The sequence below is a fragment of the Antechinus flavipes genome, chromosome 2 (assembly GCF_016432865.1).
Source record: "Antechinus flavipes isolate AdamAnt ecotype Samford, QLD, Australia chromosome 2, AdamAnt_v2, whole genome shotgun sequence".
Taxonomy (NCBI): domain Eukaryota; kingdom Metazoa; phylum Chordata; class Mammalia; order Dasyuromorphia; family Dasyuridae; genus Antechinus; species Antechinus flavipes.
Window position 1 is genome coordinate 498,243,449 of NC_067399.1, and position 21,802 is coordinate 498,265,250.

Sequence of the window (21,802 nt, forward strand, 5' to 3'; positions counted from 1 at the left end):
AGTCAGGGATCTTCTGGATCAGCTCAAAGAAGGGGTTAAAACTATTGGGAAGCTGATGTGATCAAGATAGCTTGTGGCCTAGGCCAGAACTTTAAAAGTGATCTGGAGAATGATGCAAAGTCATTGGATTTAACAAATAGGCTTTGTCAATCAGTTGTAGGAAGCTTTGTTTTCCTACTGATAATCCTTTTTTCCCCTGAAAAAGCACACTGTTAAAAGAACTCCTTCCTTTGAGCTACTGACACTCTTGAATCAAAGTTAATAACCAGAGCTAGAAATAACCAGAATTGTTAATAGCTGGCCTCAGCTCAGGAATAAAAAGAGAAAGGTGGAAGGAGGAGCTCAGAAAAGAGTAATATAGAGATTACATTTTTAATCTCATTTGTGTAAGTATATGTCTTTCACTGCTATATGTATTTTTTGTTACCAATGCTCTTGGAAAAGGGGTGGAGAGAAATCCCTCCACTGTCTCTCATTGGGTCTGAGAGAAAATTTGAATCAAGAGAGAAGGTTCCTGATAACTGTGGAGATATATATATATAAAAGAATTTCACATGTTTAACACATATTGGATTACTTGCCATCTAGAGGAGGGAAAAAAAAATTGGAACACAGGGTTTTGCAAGGATGAATGATGAAAACTATTTATGCATATGTTTTGAAAATTAAAAAAAAAAACTTTTTAAAAGAGGTTTCAAAAAAGCTCTCCCTAATTTTCCTTCCCCTCCCCACTGAGTTGATTATTGAATACTTTACTTTTTGCATGTAAAAACCACGAAGGATTTAGCATATAGATACATAGTCGGGAAGAAAGATGAGGAAAAAGTCATTTTATCCCTGTTAGGTCACAAAACTAGGTCTTCCAACAGTGGAACCACAAAGGGATTGAAATGAGAGAGAAGCAAAGTAACAGAGTCCCATGACACCTCCCTCCAAGTCCAACTGGTCTGGTATTTGGAACTGCTCATTTTTAGTAGAATAACAGATGTCAGATTGATTATTAGTACTTGGACTGACTCAGTCATAGATCTTACTTAGCTGATGGTTTCTGAAATACTTCCAGTAAATTTAGCTTGGAGACTCATATTTTCTGAGAATCTAATTATATGTGGCCAGGCATTCATATAGGCAGGAAGTACCAATCTTGATCTGTCCAATGAAAGACTCACCACTAGGTCAACAACGAGAGTATCTTTGGTTTCCCCAGAATGAGGAAAACCATTGCATGCCATACATTAAATTGGGCCAGCTTTCATGCCTGTAGCAATTGCAGAATTTCTTATTCAGTTTTTTATTCATGACTTCCAATTGGTCACTTTAAGAACATCCTCTGCTACCTGGCTACCTATGGAAGCAATGAAAGTTTTCCAAGTTCTCCCATATTGGTTAAAGGAATCTCAATATCCATCATTGGGTCATCTTTGAGGAAGGTCCTACTGAGGCGCCCAAGATCATCAGGGCGATGTATCCCTCAGGAGCATCAGGAAACTTAAGGTCCAAGTCGTATTTCTCAGGTTGGAAGAATTCAGAGGCAGCAACATTCATGCCAGTAGTTTATTAGTATGACATTCTTCAGCAGCTCAGAGCTTCTTTATCATCCAGGATGTCACCTTATCTCTATACTGGCATTTCCTTGCCCATATTTTTACTTGATCATATTTTTCATATAATTGAAAGGAATCTCAGAAGTTCCCCCCCCCCCCCCAAAGGAATCCAAAAGTGATTTTCTAATCTCTGGTAGAATATCATGAATGAGTTAAAAGCTCACACTTCCCAAGGAAACAGATGCTGGTTTTGGCTCTTTGCAGCTTCTGCCCTCTGCTCCTGGTTGTCTTCTATAGGAATGCTTCCATACAAGTTGCCAAAAATGCAGTTATCTTCTCTGAGCCATTCTCTTTTCCAGGTTAACTATCCCCAGTTTCCTCAACTGACCCTCATATGATATGGACTCATCATCCTGGTTGCCCTGCCCTGGATGCTTTCTCAATGTCTTTCCTAAACTTGGGGGAAGACAACGAAATACAGTAACCAATATACAATTACAAGATGAAGTCTTCTGACTAGGGTAGTTCAGTGAGACTATCACTTCCTCATTCCTAGAAATGATGTCTTTCTTAATGCAGGCCCAAATCACATTAGCTGGGTTTTGGGGGAAGACAATCCAGGGTCCCATCTCTAGTAATTATCTGAAGTTGGATTTGAACTCAGGTCGTCCTGACTCCAGTATCTGTTATTTTTTCTTTTTTAAATTAAATTTTTTTCCTTTTCTTTATCTCTTATATCCTCTTTTCAGTTTTTTTTTTTTAATTAAAGCTTTTTATTTTTCAAAACATGCATAGACAATTCAACATTAGCCCTTGCAAAATCTTGTGTCCCGATTTTTCCCTTTTCCCCACACCCTCAGCTAGATGGCAACTATGGTAGAAATGTTAAATCCAATATATGCATACATATTTATACAATTATTGTGCCACACAAGAAAAATCAAATCAAACCACTAAAAAAAAAAAAAAAAAAAAAAAAAAAAAAAAAGAGAAGCAAAATAAAATGCAAGTAAACAACAACAAAAAGAGTGAAAATGCTATGTTGTGAACCCCATTCAGTTTCTACAGTCCTCTTTCTGGATGTAGATGGCTCTCTTCATCACTGAACAATTAGATCTGCTTTGAATCATCTCATTTAAACTTATTTCAAAACATATGCATAGATAATTTTCACATTCACCCTTGCAAATCTTGTGTTCCAAATTTTTTTTCCCTTTCTTCCTCCCACTCCCTCCCTTAGATGGCAAATAATCCAATATGTTAAACATGTGCAATTCTTCTATACATATTCCCACATGAATCATACTGCACAAGAAAAATCAGATCAAAAAGAAAAAAAAATGCAAGCAAACAATAAAGGTGAAAATGCTATGTTGCAATCCATATCCCACAGTCCTGAGTGCAGATGGCTTTCATCACAAGACAACTGAAACTGGCCTAAATGACCTCATTCAGTGCACTGTTCTATCCACTGAACTACTTAGTTGCTCCCCGCAACTTTTGGAGCTGCCCTATCAGATTGCTGATTGATATTGAGCTGATGGCCCACTAAAACCCCCATATCTTTTTCAGAAAAAAAATGCAATGCATAATCCCATCTTCTGTGAAGTTCATTTTCAAAATCTATTTTAATATGGTATATATTCCCAGACAGTTAACAGATTCAGAGTGAAAACAGACATATAATTTGGATGTGTAGGAATGTTTTGCTTGATTATATACATTTGTTACAAAGGCTTTTTTTTTTTTTTTTAAATCATTTTCAATTGGAAAGGAAGAGGGTAGGAGAAGGAGAGAGAGCAGTTTGGGATTAATGAACAATAATTTTTAAAAAACGTATCTTAAAATATTTAGCCAGGGCAGTTAGTTGGAACAGAGTGCGAGGTCTAGTCAGGAAGTCTCAGAAACTTACTAGCTGGGTGACTGTGGGCAAGTCACTTCACCCTGTTTGTGTCAGTTTGCTCACCTGTAAAATTGGCTGGAGAAGGAAATGGTAAACCATTTCAATGTATTTGCCAAGAAAACTCCCAATGGGGTCACAGAGAATAGGAATACTGAACAATAGCAAGTCAGCCTAACTTAACTGGTAAGGAGTTTTTTTTTTTTTGAGTTCTAACTTGTCAGCCAAAGTGCTAGCTATCCTTAACTTTGTGCTATCAATATGATAGAATGCCATTTATGCCTTCATACAAGTCACAGATGAAATTATTAAGCAACAGCTTAGGGCTTCTGCTGGAGACCTTTAGCTAAAGTGCTATCAGGTGCTATATACTCTTAGCTGGTCATTAAACCAGTTCCAAGCTTATATAATTGTATTATCATCTAGCACACCATCTAAATTTTTCTATTATACTATGAGATTCTTTATCAAAAGATTTGCTCAGATTTTGGCCAACTATATTTAAAGCATTCCCCCAGTTACCAGTTTAATAACTCCTGTCAAAATAAATAATCTGGTAGTTATTCCTTCTGTCAAGATCACGGTTTTCCTGTAGATATTTTCCTATTATAATAGTCATCAACCTATTTTCCTTGGTACAAATGTAGTCTCAGACACTTACTAGCTCTGTAACCTAGGCAAGTCACTTAGCCCAATCAACTGGAGAACGAAATGGTAAATCACTTCAGTATGATTTGCCAAGAAAACCTCAAATGGGTCATGAAGACTCAGATATGACTGAAAATGTAAGGGACTTACATTTTAATGGGGGAGACAATAGAGCAATAAGTATTTAGAGAATCTATACACAAAGATCTAAAGAATATTTTAAAAGTACAAGGTTGTTGTGGGGGTGAGGATTATGCAGTGGTGCTTCAGCTATTTTGAAAGACACCAGGGATTCAAAAGAAATGAGGAATAACATTCTAGGTGGTAGAGACCACCAGTGAAAAGGCATGGAGACTAGTGTTTTTTCCTAGTGGTTCCAGCAACCATAATCTATGTTTTCCAATATTTATTCATTATTGGCTTGGACAAAAGGATTTGCCATTTGGGGAGGCAAAGGATTAACCCTTTGAATATGTAGCTCAGAATACTTTTTTCCTCTTAAAAGGAGTGGTTTAAACCTAAAAATTTCCAATTTAGGAGGCCAGATAAAATTATTAGTTTGGGATATATAACTTAGTGGCTCCTGCTCGTCCTCTAACACTATCTTCCTAGGACTGCTTTATTTATTCTGTTGCATTTCCATGTCCCCATTTTCTGTACTTCTCTTTTGGTCTAGAATTGCATTGTAATTGAGGTCCTTCTGACTCCCAGGGTCAGTGCTGAATCCATTGCTTTCCTTATTGGACAATTATTAAATCTCCAGTCCCACACTACTGTGTACACAACTCATTTCCCTTCTTCCTTCTCACCTTCCCATTGCTGTTAAAAACAGGCAATTGACTTTTCTCCCTAACTCATGGCTGTTCTTTCCCCACCCACTATAATTGCTCTAAATGTAAATAACCTTAGGCAAGAGCCTTCTAATTGTTTTCCTGCTTTTTCGAAGTCCCTTTCAAAATCCTAAATTACAGAGCCTCCCGTTATTTCCAATTTATCCCATATATAGCTTGCCCACCCCATCCCTCCTTCGATTGTAAACTTTGGCAAGGCAGGGTCTTTGCCTTTTTATATTTAGTTGTGCGTGGTACACAACAGACCCCTTAAAGTTTACTGACATCTGACTTCAACACGTTTTTTAAAATACACAACCACCCCTCTCTGTCCCAAACTATCCCAAGTTATTTTCCCTTTACACTTGAAGTTTCATTTCCACAGTGCTTTTTGCAATGGTTTTTTCAGAATATTTTTTCCATACTTCTATCTCTTGGAACTGTCACCTTCAAGGATCAGCTCAAAAGTTATGTCCTTTAAGGTATTTATAGGAAATAATGTCCCGATATAGACTTGGAAGTTGGTAGTGGAACACTGGGTATTTTTGTTTCCAGTCATCCAACCTTTAAAAAAAAAACTATGTAGATGACAGGAAAATAGACAATGTTTATCAAAATTATGCAAGATACAAAGATAGTGATGGGTGGCAAGTTAAAGTTTGAAAAAGTAAGATTCAAGAATATGGGTAGACAGATTAAGAAAATTGACAGCTTTCAATTAAGATTCTTCTGATTACTCATCCATTGTTGTCTAAAATGCTCAAAATATTCTTTATTCAACCTCTTCAAACTTGCTAGTAAATGTTGCTCTATTTTTGGTTGTTTTTTTCCTGAGGAAATAAAGTGGGTCACAACAACAAAGCTAACAGCACTTTCTGAAATCAGAGAACTTTGGGGTTATTCTTGCCTGAGGTTTAACAGCTCTGCAGCACTTCCTCTTCTATAAAATCAAACTGGATCACACAACTAGGTTGTGATTCCACATCCTCATAAATAGCTAATACAAACAAAAAAAAAGCTAACCTATCTAGTGGGACCTAAAGTTTGAACATGAATTAAAATAGCAAGGGCAAGGACTGCCAGTTAAGTTTTTCAGATATAGGAGGGGATGAACAACTTGGTCTTTTTAAGTCCCATACTGCAGAATAACAAGATCAACTTTTAGAGGCAGTTTTATGACAGAGTGAATGACTTAAAAGTTCACCCATATCGTTCAAATTTTATTAGCCTAATTCCAGGCTTCTCATGCAGTCCCACATGACCTGATAAGAAAGACCTTTGTGCTTTCCCCCCCTTTTTGATATTGTGATAGGAGATTCAGCCAGCTTTAGGTAGGTCTCCCTTTAAGAACCTTAGGTGCCCTGTTCCACGTACCACAAGGTATTAAGATGCAGACATCCTATAACGACCAACCGACCTTAGCAAAAAGGGTCAAGTGGAAGCGAAGACATTGAACACACTACTGCTTTCTAACTTTCCAACCATTTCTATAGTAATTCAATGTTGTTTTTCACGGCGTCAGGCATATCTGACAATCCTGAATTAGTGTCTCCCCCCTCTCTCCCAATTCAATTTCCCAGCAAACATAAGGAACCTTCACATCCGGCAAAGTCAGAGGGCATCTATGAACAAGTGCTACCATCTTGTGGTCACTTTTGAAACTGCAACATTAGCCAGGTTCCATTACTAATCCTTAGATTACAATATAAATAACTTGCTGATAGAGCAAAATCCACTATTTTCTTCAGAAATGCCTTTCTACAAATTAAGAAACAAAATTTTAAAAAATCCATTCCAACACTAAAAGGGTATGCTCATCTGCATCACTGAAACTCAAAAAAAATAATAACAATGGAAAGCAATTTTAGGCTTTAATAATGTCAGAAATTTCTTTCCTTAAAACCAAGTCCCAGGATATAGTACAGAAAGAACTTTAGGTGTCATCAGAAATGAAAGTTTAAGAGGCTGCGCTAACTCTAGATCACAGTTTACCAAATGGCAAATAGGTACAAATGCCACTTGGATCCAGCCATCTTCTAAGCCAGCATATCCTATTGTCCAGATCCCACTTATAAAAACAGTATGCAAAAAATATTCATTCTAAACACAAAGGAAACAGAAAACAAAATTTTTATGTATTGTTGACATGTAGTTATATACTAGCATAAACCCATACTATTTGTGCAAAAATTTCAGGCCAAAGGTTGTTTACTTTAGAATCTTTTTTCAACTTCTTGATTCTTGAATCTCAACTATTACCGCTAATAACTGAAGGGTCCTCCTCCTCCCTCCTAAGTTTGAATCGAGGAGATTCCCATCCCCCCACACCCCACACCCCCACACATTCAAAGTGTTTAAAGCAAAGGGGCAGGTTTTTTCCTCTTAGTCTGCTAAAAAGACAAACTACTTACTGCTGGGGCAATTCTGGCTTGCCTAATCAGTATTCTCTTAATTTACAATCCCATTGCTAAGATGTTTCAACACCTTCCCTGCTCTTAAGGCACCTCATCCCTCCTCTGAATGAACTGCAAAGTAGCTGAATGTTATCAAAGAGCAAGAGGTTTAAAGAAATTAATTTCCCAGAACGTGTGGCAGCTTCTGACACAAAAATTTTCTGGACCAAAAAACGAAGAGCCTGTCTGTTGTCAAATGTTAATTTATTGCAATAGTCTCCGCTGTACTTTTTAACTCTGTGGAAAGAGAAATAACACCAGTTTTAGTTTAAAATCTTTCCCAGCAATGTTAAAATAGCTTTAAGAAGCTAAATTAATACTTACTGCTGGACATTCTACAGCACCACTATTGATGTCATCAATGACATCATGAGGATGTCTGCCATCAATGTTGCAGCCCACTGATTGGGCAGTTCCAAGTATCTCTTTAATGGTTCCTGGAACAAAAATGGACATTAAGCTCCCAGTGCCTATAATGCATTCAATCTTGTATTCTGGAAGGAAAACAGGCTTGAACTTGACTTTTTGCTTTAAAATATTAACTGCCAATAACATACCATGTATTACAAAAAATTAAAAAAGGCTTCTCTATGCCCTTTAATTTTCCAATCTACTTTGAATAAAGACCCTTCTCCCTAAACACATCATTGCTTGTTTCTAGACAGTTATAAACCACACTGGACCATGTACTCCAGTAAATCCATACCCAATACTTGACCTAGTTGACCTGTGGCCTAAAGCCCAGAGTAGACCCGATTTAACATTTCCTTTGTTGTTCCATGTTCCCAAGCTTTCGGCACAGAGTGACCCACAAGCAGAATAACCCTGTTTCCTAAGCTGGGTTTTTCTCTCAGCTCACCACTGGATTGCACCAGCCAACATAACAATGGAACCAGGTGCAGTGGCGGGTGGCTGAAGGTAAACAGTCACACAACACGCAGGCCAGCCTTTCCCCTGCATGACTCTCTATACTCATATGAGCTTTTCCCTCAGCCATATACCTGCTCAGAAGTTGAAAGCAGTACTTTACCTACCATGAATCTCCCCCCTCCCGTTCCCATATAACTGCACAGTTCTTACCAGAAAGGTCTCTAGCCAAGGATCGGTGCCTCATTTGTCGAGCAATGTTGATGATCTCATCAAGACTGATGTTTCCACTGTGTTTAACTATACAAAACAACACAAAGCTCAGTTAATTCTGTCTTCATACCTGACAAAGGTACACAAATCCTTGTACTCTCTAGCCAGTTGTTCCCAAGCTTTCGGCACAGAGTGACCCACAAGTAGAATAACCCTGTTTCCTAAGCTGGGTTATTCTCTCAGCTCACCACTGGATTGCACCAGCCAACATAACAATGGAACCAGGTGCAGTGGCGGGTGGCTGAAGGCAAATCCAAATCCCACACTCTGGAAATAATGAACTTACTATTTTTCTGCTTCTTTCTGTCCCGAGGAGGTTCCTTCAGGGCTTTGATGATCAAAGCTGAGGCAGAAGGCACAACCTCAATCTAAAAAAAGACAAATTCAATTTTCCCACATTTTGCCTCCCAGCATTAGTCACTAGTCTGCCAATCTGTACAGTGCTTCTGTGCAAACCTGAAATGTGTATAAAGCAAGTGCTTCCTGTATAAGAAAGTTGCTACCTTTAAACAACCAAGGAATCATAACTCACATCTCTATCAGGTTTAAGGTTATGAGGAGTCTATTAAATAAAGGAGGTTAAACTTGCCTTAGATGTACTTAAACCCAGATTTCCAGATTCTTTTCAATATATTGTGGTCCCACCTCACACAGTCACTAGAATTGGAGAGATCTATCAGGCAACTCACCTGAAGAAGCCCCTCCAATCTATGAGGTAAACAATCAAGTGTTGTATTAACTTTTTTTCTGCTATACATTAATGTTTTAGTTCACTAAACCAGTTTCTTAAAACTTTTTACTTGAGAAATTTTATGTGACTCCAAGTATATAAAATCAGTATACATTACTGGTAATTCTTAACTGCAAGACTATTCACCATTCAGTTAGAAGATCCCCATGTCAAGAATCAGTTTAAGAAGCTAGGCAAAAACTACCTATTATCTTGCAGCACTGGGGTTTCTCCATGGCTATCACACTCTGTTGCAGAGGATAGTAGTTCATTTGTGAATCTCATCTTTTTTATAGCTATTAGCAGCCCAAATTACAATATTAACAGAAGAAAATTACTAATAAAATAATTACCTGGGCCTGTCTGTTCTGAATGGTAAGTTTCACTGTGATTCTCAGCCCTTTCCAGTCACCAGTTGCCTTGGCAATGTCATCACCAACCTTTTTGGGAGACTAAAGTAAAAAAGAAAAAAAAAATTAGATTGTCACACTAAGAAACAGTCTCTTTCTATAAAATATAAATAATTATATTATTCTGGAGGTGGTTAGGATGGAAAAGATTGAGAAGGCCCATTCTGCCTTATAACCATAATCAATTACATAGTATTCTATTAGAAAGGGTTTAAGATACAATTTTTTTCAGGTTATGCAAAGCATACCTAATTTTCCAGGTAAAGGGCTATTAATAGACACAAGCAATTGCTGAAGACTTTTAAAGGCAAATAGTTTGCTACCTGTTACAAATTTTCCTAATAATTTCTAAAATGTCCTCTAAATTTTATCCCATGAATCACAAAATCATTAAGATAAGAAACCAACATGTTTATCTTTTGTATGATTATTGGGTTCAGTTATTTTCCAATAAGAATAAGATTCCCAATCATTCTTACAAATAAACGCACATGATTCTGAGACACTAAAATGGTGCAGTCTACGACCTGCTATCAAACTAATAAAAAACTTTTGTACTCAATATATACAAAGTATTCTTATAATGACTTACCAAACCTAAGGGACCAATTTTGGGGGCCAGAGCTGATGTGGCACCAACTTCACCACCAGTGCATCTTAAAAATACTACGGAAAAAAAAGAGAAATTTAAGCCATTTTCAAAATGTTGAGGGTGCATATGATTTACAAGATTCCTCTTATCTTCCACAGTGCCTTAGCAGGGCAAATACATTAAGATGTAAAAAAGCATGTTGACCATAGGACATCTGACTAGCTTTGCTCCTAGCACTAGCTATTGTTACCATGGGCAAACAAGTTTTATTACTTACTCTAGGCCTTTTCCTCTGTAAAATGAAGATCTGGACTGTAAAAAGACACTTTTGTGGATTTCACATTCTTTATTAATTACCTTTTCACATTGTCTAGGTGACAACAATGCAACATGCAAACCTTAGGAGGCACACTCACAGAACCCGAATGATGCTACAAGCAGGACTTGCACCCCTGTGAAGTTCAGGTAAAATTTAAGAAGTGCTTAACAGATGTGGAGCATCTTAACTTAAGGTAGGATCCTAATTATGACCGAGCTTATAAACTGTTCAAACACTTGGAGATTCACACAGTACCTTCTTCACAATGTAACACAATCTTTAAAGACAAGGAGTACTCCATTCAGCGCTTACCAAATGTTAACTGCATTCTACCTTCTAAGATGAATTTCCTTTCAGTTAGAACTCCAGCATACAAGCTGGGATTCAAACGCCCTTACGTTAAAATCCGCTAGTATCTCAAAGAGTTTAAGGGAGTCCCACACCAGCATTCTGCCCCCTTTAAGGTGTGGGTTTAGAAACTCGGACCGGTTCTCCTCCACCCCACTTTTTTATAAAAAAGCAACAAGCTGCTAAAGAAGGAACCCAGGACTTGGCGCGGGGCTCTTCAAGCTAGGGAAGCTCAGGTTGGGGGGAGGAGAGGAAGAAGGAAGGGGACCCCACAGACCTGGAGCACCACATGGGGAAGGAAGGCTGAGGGGCTGGGAACCCGCTGGGCTCAAGGGTAGAAACTGACCGGAACACAAGGAGAGCCGGGCGCACGCGCGGCAGGAGTCTGGGGGTAGACTTGGCGAGAGAAGTAGGCCCCGGTTCTCCCATTCCCTCCCGGGCCCAGAGACGCACCGACTTTAATTTCATTAGGATCAAACTTGGGCGGCATGGCGGCGACGAAGGTGGAGGCTCGGCGTGGACGCTACGGGGTGGCTGCCGGTGTCGGATGAACCCGGATTCGGGACGACCGAAAGAAGTTGCACCTTCACCACCACGAGCTGGGAGCCAAGAGACCGGAAGCGTGCCGAGGAGCGCCGGATATAGCAAGATCCAAATCTCGCGAGAACCTCTGTAGTTTTACCAGCGATGCTCCGGCGGCCATGTTGCTTGTGGGCGGGAGCTGGTGGCTGGGAAGCCGGCGATCGCGGTGAGCTGTAGTTGCTGCATCTCGCGGGGTAGGGGGGGATGCGGGGACCGATCTTTCCCCCCATTCCCCGGAGTCACAGCTCCCCAAGATCTTGTCCCTGCTCTGATCTGGGAGTCTTGTTCTCTTGTATATCCGAGATTCTAAGACTGGGGTTCCGGCTACACCCCTTCCTCCTTTTTGGTTGGCTGGGCGGGGGGCTTTAGTGGGGCGGTCCTTGCCCTCTTCCGAGCCCGGGTGTCTTCCGCTTCTGCCACGGTTGGACCCTCAGTCCTTCCAGAATGGGTTCCGCACAAACTTCCTGCGCTAAGGGAATATTTCTCCCCCTCCCCAGTTTTGGGGTCCTCCCTACTCCCCCAGCCAACCCAGACCCCTCTCAGTCTCGCTGTGCACCCGAGAGTCCTTCGTGGGCCGGATTAGCGAGGCTGTGTCTCGGATGGTGGACCTTTCTCCATCTCCTTACCCAACCAGTGCACTCTCCTGTAATCTTTCCTAGGTGTGGCTGTCAGCTGCTGTGAGCCCCTCGTTGTAGGGGCTCGGGGGGATTCAGAAGCATTCATCTTTATTCCCTGATCTTGTAAATAGACATGGGTATTGCAGGCTCGAAAGTCAGGAAACCAGAGTTTCCATCCCACCTCCACGACTAACTCACCCTTTCACCTTGGGCAGATGAGATGGTCTCTGTTCCTCCTGCAGAGGTCCGACATTCTGAATCTATCATTATGACATAGCGTCTTAAGGAAGCCTGCATCCAGGCCAGCCTGTTGCTAAGAGGGAACTTGATCTTCAAAGTTCCTCTTCGGGCTAAAAGAAAGGGAACCGGACACTCTCCCTTCCAAGCATCCGCTGGTTGTCCCCCATGCCTGGAACGCTCTCCCTCCTCCTGTCGGCTCACCTAAAGGCAGGCTCCCTCAACAGGAAGCCTTTAACAACTCCTCTTAATTCTAGCGCCTCCCTTCTCTGAATAGCTTGTATTCCTGTATATAACTTGTTGGTATAGATTTGTTTGTTGTCTCCCCGTTCCGTTTTGAACCCCTGCAGGGCGGGAGTGCCTTTTTCTCCTCTTTGTATCCCTCAGTACTTAGGACAGTGCCTGGCACATAGAAGGTGCTTAATACATATCGAGTGATTGATTAAATGGGGTGGGGGGGAGGTTCTAAATCATGCGTAAGATCAGAGTTTTCAGTCCGTTCCTTAACACAGATTGGAGGGGGTGGTGGAACCAGATGAATTTTAAGAAAGTGGATAGAGCTGGGTCTGGAAGCAGGAAGACTGGTGTCAGTCCCTTGCTAGCTACTGTAGCTTTCTGTATCGCTTTATCCCGTTTGCCTCAGTTTCCTCATCTGTAAAATAAGTTGGCGAAGGCAATGGCAACACTCTGCCAAGAAAAAATCTTGGCTAAGAGAACCCCACATGAACATCAACAGCTGAAAGGAACCTCATGAGATCATCTAATTCAATCTTATTAGAGGACTTGGGTATCTTTCTTCTTCATCTCAGTATGACACAGAGTAGATATTTAGCCTAATACATCATTGTCATATCTTCAACTTCAAGAATCCATCATCTTTGCAGTGAAGATGGTCCCGCTATTGACAATCTTCATAATCTTAGCATAGCATAAAATTAGCATAATCTTTTTTATTTTTATTTTTTGGTGGGGAGGACTTAAAACATCAATTATCCTGGCCAACTGAGTCTGGTCACATTTAGCTAAACTGATTTCTCATGTTTCTTGCCCTTTCTAGTGTTGGTCACTGTCACAGTAAACATAGTGTGTAAAAGACATTCCACTAGCCATTGATAAAGGACAATGAACCCTTTGCATATGAGCTTGAGAGGCCATATACATAGTAATTACTAAATAAATATATGTTCATTTGATTTCAGAATCATTTTCTAACAGGATGATTAATGTGGAAATGTTTTGTATGCCTACCAAAAAAAAAAGGAATCCTCTTCCTACTGTCATGAGTTTCAGGATCCTTGAAGTTATTGTTTGACAATTCTATCCAATGAAACAATGGATATAAATAAATGGCTCTCAGGAACCAGAAATAGCTAAATATGTTCTTCTGTATTACTGATTTCTCTAATCATTTCATAGAGATCCAGTGATTACTTCTGGTGGAAAGAGAAGAATGCCTCTCTTCTTCCGAAAAAGGAAACCCAATGATGAAGCTCGGAAACGCTTTGAGTACCAGATGTGTCTGGTGAGTATGAATTATGTCTCATTATTTTCTATTGTTCAAGCTTATATTCTCTTACTCTCTGCCATAATTTGCATTTTGCAGAGAGTTAGAATGACTAGAGAGAAGTGGGAATACTTACTTTGAAGAGTGGAAGACTTGGGGTGGAGTGGGTTAGCTGTTTCCAAGTAGGTGAAATAGGGATTAGAGTTGTTCAGTTTAGCCTGAAAGAAAAAAAGGAAGTGGATATAACCCTGCATTAATAGATAGTACAATAGATGGAGAATTGGGTTTGGCATTAGAAAGACCTGAATTCAAACTTGGCCTTAAGACACTTACTAGTTGTTTGGCCCTAAACAAATAATTTAACCTCTGTATGCCTCATAAAATGAGGATAGTAATGGTGCTCACCTCATAAAACTGTGAGAGACAGTTCCAAAATGGGATAATATTTCTGCACAGTGCCTGGCACATAGGAGATATTATATGAAAGTGTATTCTTTTCTCTCCCTCATTAGTTAGAAGTACAGTGTGCAGAATGAGGAAGGTGATTGTTCCACTAAATTCACTATTGATTATTGAGTCCAATTCTAGGCACCACATTTTAGAAAGAATGTTGATAAGCTTTGACTACTATGTCCAGGGGATAGAGAGATCTGCAAAGTACACCACATATGCATCAGTGTAGAAAGCAGTCATGTTGGGGTGTGGGATATGTGATGGCTGTTTATTTAAAGAACTGTTATATGGCATAGTGAAAAACATAATTGAGTTGGAGTCTAAGAACTAAGTTGTAAACCTGTATCTACCCCTTGCTTGGGCAAGTTTTTTAACCTCCTGGGTCTTCCAAAGGGGTTGGAAAAAATGATCTTTAAGAACTCTTTTGCCTTGAAATCTTTGATGTTACATGAAAGTAGGATTAGATTTATTTAATATGGCTCTAGAAAGATAGAACTAGGAATTGTATATGGGTAGAAATTGCAGAAAAATAGATTTCACCTTGATATAAGGAAAATCTTTTGTGTAATTTGAGTTATCTAAAAATGAAATAGGGACTTCTGTCCCAAGATGGTTGACTGGTTCCCTCTTACCTACACTGAAATTTATACTAGACCATATGATGATGAAAAATTGTTCCATTCTGGAACTATAGAAAAAGTCAGAAACTTTGGGAAGTTACAGGCTTTGTTTAGAAAGGGAGTCCCTTTAACAAAATGAGCACCTTTGTGACCCAGATGTGGGATACCTATAAACTTCAACAGTGTGTATTTGGAGACAGTAAGAGCAGTTGATTCCCCTGATAAAGGTCCAGATTGGTCAGAAAGAGTCAGTATGGGGATCTTGAAATCCCTGGTGACCAATATGGTATCGATTGATGTGGTACCATGCTTCTCAGAGCAGGCTATCACAGGCCCATGGCAGATGAAGTTTCTAACTCTCTGATCCTGAGGTTCCAGAGCAAGAACTCTAAAAGTTCAGGGCTCTAAACCATAAAGAGACAGGTAGATTAAACCCCAGGAGGTTAATGCAAGAACTTAGGGGACCCATGCAATACCAAGCAGGATTGGTCACCCCACCCACAAGTGCTATAGGGAATGGAACCTGACCCTGGCACACCAAGTTCAACAGCTAGAGCCGGGAAGATGAGTAAATCAAAGAAAGTAACTAAAATTATTGCAAATCCATAACAACTGCAAGAAGAGACTCAAAGGAAAGAGCAGTTTCCAAAAGGACTGCATGAACACTTAGAGGAAATGAAGCAAGAATTTTCAAAATGAAATAGAAGTGGGGCAGCGAGGTAGTGCGGTAGATAGAGCACCATTCCTGAAGTCAGGGGGACCTGAGTTCAAATGTGACCTCAGACACTTTAACACTTTCTAGATGTGTGACCCTGGGCAAGTCACTTAACCCCAAGTATCTCAGCAAAAAAAAAAAAAAGAAAAGAAAAGAAAAAGAAGTAAAAGCTTTTTGAGGAAAGAATTAGAAAGAGAAGAAGGAGGTTAGAAGAGAAAGTGGCAAACCTTACCTAAGAAATTGACTTTAAAAACTAGAGAAGACCAAATACAAATCAGTGATTCTATGAGACAGTAGAAAATTAGAAAAAATAGAAGACAATGTAAGATTGCTTATATGAAAACAACTGACTTAGAAAACAAGAACAGAGAATTTAATAATCATTAGAATTCCTGAAAACCAGTTTTTTTTTTTTTTTTAAAGATTTGTTAGAATCAGAGGGCAAAGAGATACACTTTTCACTTCCCGAAAGGGAACAGAAAAAGTCCCAGTAATGTTATAGCCCAAATCCAGAGCTTCCAATATACCACCCCCCCAAAAAAAAAATAGTACAAACATCCTGAAAGAAGCGGTTAAAAATACTAAAGAACTATAGTTCTGGCAATTTCCACTATATGTGTGTGTGTGTGTGTGTGTGTGTGTGTGTGTGTGTGTATATATATATATATATATATATATATATATATATATATATATATAGAGAGAGAGAGAGAGAGAGAGAGAGAGAGAGAGAGAGAGAGAGAGAGAACACACACACTTGGGCTTTTTAATGGATGGAAGATTTTTTGATGAAAAGACTAGAGCTGAGTAGAAGCTTTTTAAAAAAATTATTTTCCCCAGTTACATATAAAAACATCATAATGTTGTTATGTATGTACATTCATATTTAAAAACATATTTGCTTATGAATCATGTTGGGAGAGAAAATCAGAACAAAAGAGAAAACCACGAGAGAAAGAAAAGGAGAAGAAAAAGGAAAAAATTGTGAATATATCATGTGTTGATTTACATTCAATCTCCATAGTTCTTTTTTTGAATGTGGATGGCATTTTCTATCCAAAGTTTATTGGGTTTTACATCCCAGATCCTCCATTTCCTCATCTGGAGGAACAAAATGGGAATAAAAATACTTGCAAAATTTGTTACACAGGGTTTACTATGAGAAAAACGTTTGTAATATATCATATAAATGTGAGCTATCCCTGACATTACTCATAGTGGATGGACACTTGACAAAATTTGTTGACTTGAATTAAATGTTTGTCTTTTGTTAAAATGTGGATTTTAGGCTCGATTGGTCTCTGAGGTCCATTTCATATTTTAATCAATGACTCCGCTTTGTATGGTATGAAGTAGTAGAGATGCAAAGGTAGATTATGTTCACCTAGGGTCAACTTGATCACAAGTATTTTTTATAATATTTTGCAATATAATAATTTTTATATTATGATATTTATAATATATAACTCCTGATTTCTTAACACTTCATAATATATAATTCATAAGTTTTTTTCATCTTTGTTACTTACCTTTTTGAATGTTATCTTGTTATAATTTCTTGTCTATTTAACTATATGACCCTGGACAATTGACATCTTCCCTTTCTTGCTTGTGCTTCTTTGCATTAGGGAGATGATTTCTAAAGTCTTTTCTAGATATAAAATTCTATGATTCTGTGACCAGTTTTCCAAGTTTTCTAAGGTCAGAATATCAGAAATGAGCTAACATTGAAAGATTGTGTGGTGATTTTTTCCTTAGGCAAAAGAAGCTGGTGCAGATGACATTCTTGACATATCTAGATGTGAACTCTCAGAGGTAATGTCATAGTGATGTTTGAGTTATGTGTTTTATTTGACTTATTTTCTTGATCTCATATCTACAATAAGGACAGCTGTGAACTTAATCTTTTTTTTAAAGTTTCCAAAATAAGATAGGAATCTTGAGACTTCTGTAATTTTCTCCTCAAATGAAAAATTAGAGGTGATGCTTTGACAATAATATGCTTTTAAATAACCCCAAATTAGAAGAGTTTATATTTAAGCTCTTGGAATGCTGGATGGGAATGGATTGGGAGGAATGATGGGTTTTCTGGGAGGCATTTGCGAGGCCTTTCCAAAGTGAGAAGAAATTCTTGTCCTTTACCTCAGCTACCATGGGAGCTTCTGACCTTTCACAATTTTACTTGAGGGTGAGAGGTAGCTCCCAGAGGCAGTTTGGAACTTGAAAGTCAAAAAAGGGACATTCGAGACTCTTTTTAAAGTGAAACTAAAGGAGTCTAGATCCTTTTATAGCTCTTTTTCTGCAAATAAGCTTCAGAGAATGTATGTCTGGAGTTTCTTTGGTTGATCGTATTAATTGATTAATATAGACACTGTGCCAGTGTGTTAAACTTTATCATATTGGTCAATAGTTTTGTTTCATGTTAAACAAAGCTACTAACAACATCCAGAGAAGCTATTTCCCCCTATTTTATTAAAAAAAAAAAAAAAAAAAACAAAACTATTTCTTTAGTATTTTATTTTCCCCCAATTATATGTAAAAACAGTTTTTAACATTTGTTTTTTAAATTTTGAGTTTCAAATTCTGTCCCTTCCTCCCTCCTTACCTCTCTCAGATGAGATATTTTTGAAAAGCTTGATCACTGATTATTGATGATCAACAAGGGGAAATCAACCTCTATAAGAAATATTCCCCAAACTCTCCCAAGATGTGCATCCCCAGGACCTTCAGCTACTTCTCTCCAATGTGAACTCTTTTTCTCAGCTTCATTTCCCACACCCATATCATATTTACTATCCTATATACAGAATAAATTAGAAAATGGATGTTTGATGGATGTTTATTTTGATTTTTTTTTTCCCATTAGATTCCATTTGGGGTTTTTTCCACATGCAAAGTGCTTCAGAAGAAGGTAGGAAAGTTTTAATTTTGAAAGAGAGATTTTGGTGGAGTTTTTTAAATATAATTTTTTACCTCATTCAGTTTGTTACCTTGATTGTTATTATTGTAATTGTGATCGACAGTAATCATAATAATAGTAACTCACATTTCTGTTAGGCTTTAAGGTTCACATTGAGCTTCCTTGTATGTAATAACCCTATGAAGTAGATAGTGCAAACATTACTGTTTTCATTCTACAGATGAAGAGATTGAAACCCAGAGGTTGACTTGTATAAACAGTGACAAATGTTATATCATGTTAGAGTCAGGATTTGAATCCAGGTCTCTGCTCTAATGGAATTGCCTTTTCTAGTTCAGCTCTTGGCTCAGAAACCTGCCCTGAGTCATTCTTCCTTAAATGTTCTCATTTGTCCCATGTGGCATCTCTTGTGGGAGACCAGAGAAAAGTTGTTATCTCAGAAAAACATACTAAACTTTAATCTAAATTCAGTATTTTTTTAAATTGAAACAAAGCAGCAAACTCCCTGCCATGGCAGGTATTTAAGCAGAGACTGATTGAGTTGCCAGAGACAGAAATTCTGTATTAGCTTGTTGGCTGAAGTAAAGGGCCTTTATTAGTGCTCACCACCATTGTGAGAGCATCTGACAGCAATGGTGAAGCTGCTGGTTACTATCACCTTACAGGAGGTTAGGGCAAAGAGGTCACCCATTCCAACCCCTGCATGTGGCAGATGAGAAAATGGGGGCTTAGGCCATGGGAGATTTCCTTGTGGTCACCAAAACCCTCAGGCTGGGATTGGAACCCAGTTCCTATGGCTTCAAGTCTGACACGCCTTCCCTCTCCTGCATGTGTGCTTTTGCACGTATTTAGAGTCAGGATTCCAGTTGTGGTTTGCCGCTAACTTGCTTTATGACTTGGGGCAAATCTGTTTCTGCCCCAGGGGACCTCCATTCCTCTTCTGTTAAGTGTGGAGACTGGATAGATCAGGGCTTCTTTACCTTTTTCTGTGTCCTATTCCCCTCTGAAAGTCTCAAAAGAATGGTTTTAAATAATTGAAGAAATGCTCGATATCAGTTAGAGGTTCATGAATAAGAATATAGTTTTGAATTTTTTTTCCCAAACAAGTTCATTGACCAGTCCAGGTTAAGAAACCCTGGATTAGATGGTTTCCAAAACCCCTTCAGTGCTAAATTCTGTGATGTTAAGGTTCGATATCTGTTTCAAAAGTATATATACTTCTTTTTTCAATCTCAGGCTGCATTGATGCTTTTTTTCTGAAATCCTTTAGGTTGTAACACCATTCCAACTTATTTCCTTATAGGTATTGATTGTTCATACAAATTTTCTCACTTCTTTGGTTCCCAAATCTTGTAACCTCCTGAACCTTGGAACAATTAAGGTAATGTGTCAGTTCTCCCCAGGAATCGGTTGATATAGGCCTAAGATCAGGGTCCTTTTTTGTTATTTAGTTATTGATAAAGCTCTGTCAACTTCCACATGTATGTGGTAACCACTGTAGTGACAGGCAACAAGAATGGGGAAAAACTAAATCTGTGGGCAATTTAAAAGTAAACGACAGAGGAATCCTAGTATATTTGAGCTTGTTACTACACTGTCTGCTTATACTCTCTCCCCAAACATAACATGCTTGACATAAAATCTAAGATCACAAGGGGCCAGAGATGATGCCTGCAAAAGCTGAGAGTATGCAACCTGGAGCAAAGGCAGGGTAGTCATGAGAGATTAAGGACTGCCTCGTAGAAGGTAGCTTAAGAAGGCCGAGGTCTCTCATGGTAACCGGGGCCATCTCCACTCATCCTGATCTACATCTGGCCACCGGACCCAGATGCTCTGGAGGGGAAGGTGGGCCCGGCCCACCCTCACTTACCTCCAACTCACATGTCATGGCATCATGTCCCTGATGTTGTGGTCCTCTCCAAGCACCAACAACAGTCACAATACAGGGAGATAACCTATAGGGATAGACCTAAGCTTGAAGGACAAAGAATGTACAATTTAGTAGGAAAGGAAAAATATCCCATGACAAGTTAAATAGCAAATATAAATAACAGTCTGTGAAGCCAAAGGCACACAGTAGTGTGGGATTCATTGTGGAATGAGTGATCACTGACCCTAAATGTGATTTCAAAGGAGAGAGAAATTATTCTGGGCTTGCAAGTCTTCATGGCAGAGATGGAATTTGACCTGAACCTTGAAGGCTAAAAATGAGCTTTCCCCCCATCTGACCTTTACAAAAGAGTCCTAGGGAATTATTCTAATCTGTGGAGTGCTTAATTTGAAGCCCTTTCAGCTCTTTGACCGGGGGGTTGTAAAAGGCTTATCTTTCTTCGGCAGGTTTTGGACCTTCATGATAACCAACTAACGGCTCTTCCTGATGCTCTTGGACAGTTAGCATCTCTTCAGGTATGCTCCACACCCAGAACTGTGGCCCCTGGGCTGCTTGGCTTTGGTAAGCGGGCAAAGGAAGGGCATCGCAGCCCCTTAACTCTGCGCTTTGTCCTTGCAGTGACAAAAAGGCTATGGTGCCCCAGAGGAGCTGACTCTCCTGTAGCAGAAGGTCCCTGCCCTGGGTTTTGGTGGGGAGGATTCTTATTGCTTCTCAGCAGTCATGACAACAGAATTAGAGGTTTGGAGCACTGTGGGAATTTAGAGGCAGCAGAGGTTACTTTCAGGGATTGGGGAAAGGTTCTTGGAGGAATGGTTTCTGACCCACTTAGAGTGGGTAGGGAAGGGCATCATAGATAGAGAGACTAGCAGAATAGTAAAACCCAAGACTCAATGGAGAATACCAGGTTTGTTTTGGGAGCTAAGGCCCCTAAGTGGTACAATGGATAAAACAAGTCCTGAAGTCAGAAAAACTCATCTTCATGGTTCAAGTCTAGCTGTCTGACCCTGTTTTGCCTCAGTTTCCTCAGCTGTAAAATGGGTTGAGGAAAGAAATAGCAAATCACTGTAGTATCTTTGCCAAGAAAACCCCAAATGGTGTCATGACTGAATAACAACTAAATGTCACTAGAATCTAGAGTTTATGAGAAGAATAATGGGAGATAAGGTTGGAAGGTTACATTGTAGCATGTGGTTACAAGAGGATGATGTAGTACTAGCTTAACAACTTTAAGTCTCTTGTTTCTTTACCTATAAAATGAAGATAACATGGCTTCTCTCACAGGTTGTTGTGATAAAGGTGTTTTTGCAAACCTCAAAGACCTGTACAAATGGCTTGTTTTTAAAGACCAA

At 39.1% G+C, this 21,802-nt stretch overlaps 2 protein-coding genes and 2 non-coding genes across 6 annotated transcripts in view; 1 reads left to right on the top strand and 3 right to left on the bottom strand.

The window, feature by feature from the left end:
* Positions 1 to 7,036: 7,036 nt before the first annotated feature.
* RPL12 (ribosomal protein L12) lies at positions 7,037 to 11,528 on the bottom strand. Its single transcript, XM_051980024.1, has 7 exons — positions 11,368 to 11,528; positions 10,248 to 10,321; positions 9,599 to 9,697; positions 8,802 to 8,883; positions 8,456 to 8,542; positions 7,700 to 7,812; positions 7,037 to 7,612 (listed from the first exon to the last, which is right to left on the bottom strand). Exons 1-7 carry the CDS (start codon positions 11,402 to 11,404, stop codon positions 7,607 to 7,609), a joined length of 498 nt encoding a protein of 165 aa, XP_051835984.1. The 5' UTR covers positions 11,405 to 11,528; the 3' UTR covers positions 7,037 to 7,606.
* On the bottom strand, positions 8,153 to 8,284 carry LOC127552656 (small nucleolar RNA SNORA65). The gene has a single exon (XR_007951511.1). It is a non-coding gene; the product is annotated as a small nucleolar RNA SNORA65 (small nucleolar RNA).
* LOC127552655 (small nucleolar RNA SNORA65) lies at positions 8,622 to 8,753 on the bottom strand. Its single transcript, XR_007951510.1, has one exon. It is a non-coding gene; the product is annotated as a small nucleolar RNA SNORA65 (small nucleolar RNA).
* A 49-nt stretch (positions 11,529 to 11,577) lies between the features above and the next one.
* The window catches only part of LRSAM1 (leucine rich repeat and sterile alpha motif containing 1), a 35,206-nt gene continuing 24,981 nt past the window's right edge, over positions 11,578 to 21,802 (top strand). For 2 of the 3 annotated variants that reach the window (XM_051980020.1, XM_051980021.1), the window contains exons 1-6: positions 11,578 to 11,662; positions 13,767 to 13,872; positions 17,401 to 17,457; positions 18,509 to 18,553; positions 19,866 to 19,943; positions 20,900 to 20,968. In XM_051980020.1, the coding sequence (XP_051835980.1) occupies positions 11,616 to 11,662; positions 13,767 to 13,872; positions 17,401 to 17,457; positions 18,509 to 18,553; positions 19,866 to 19,943; positions 20,900 to 20,968 (402 nt within the window). In that variant the 5' untranslated portion in view covers positions 11,578 to 11,615. Of the gene's footprint in view, positions 12,654 to 13,766; positions 13,873 to 17,400; positions 17,458 to 18,508; positions 18,554 to 19,865; positions 19,944 to 20,899; positions 20,969 to 21,802 lie in introns of all 3 variants that reach the window. The other variant, XM_051980022.1, reaches the window with a different exon arrangement.

What these genes read in the sequence shown, in the direction of transcription:
- RPL12 (XM_051980024.1), bottom strand. Translation starts at nt 11,404, where the DNA reads ATGCCGCCCAAGTTTGATCCTAATGAAATTAAAGTCG. An exon ending in AAATTGGTCCCTTAGGTTTG is followed by an intron (nt 9,698 to 10,247) that starts GTAAGTCATTAT and finishes TTTTTACTTTAG; the next exon opens with TCTCCCAAAAAGGTTGGTGA. An exon ending in CAGAAAGAAGCAGAAAAATA is followed by an intron (nt 8,543 to 8,801) that starts GTAAGTTCATTA and finishes TGTTTTGTATAG; the next exon opens with TTAAACACAGTGGAAACATC.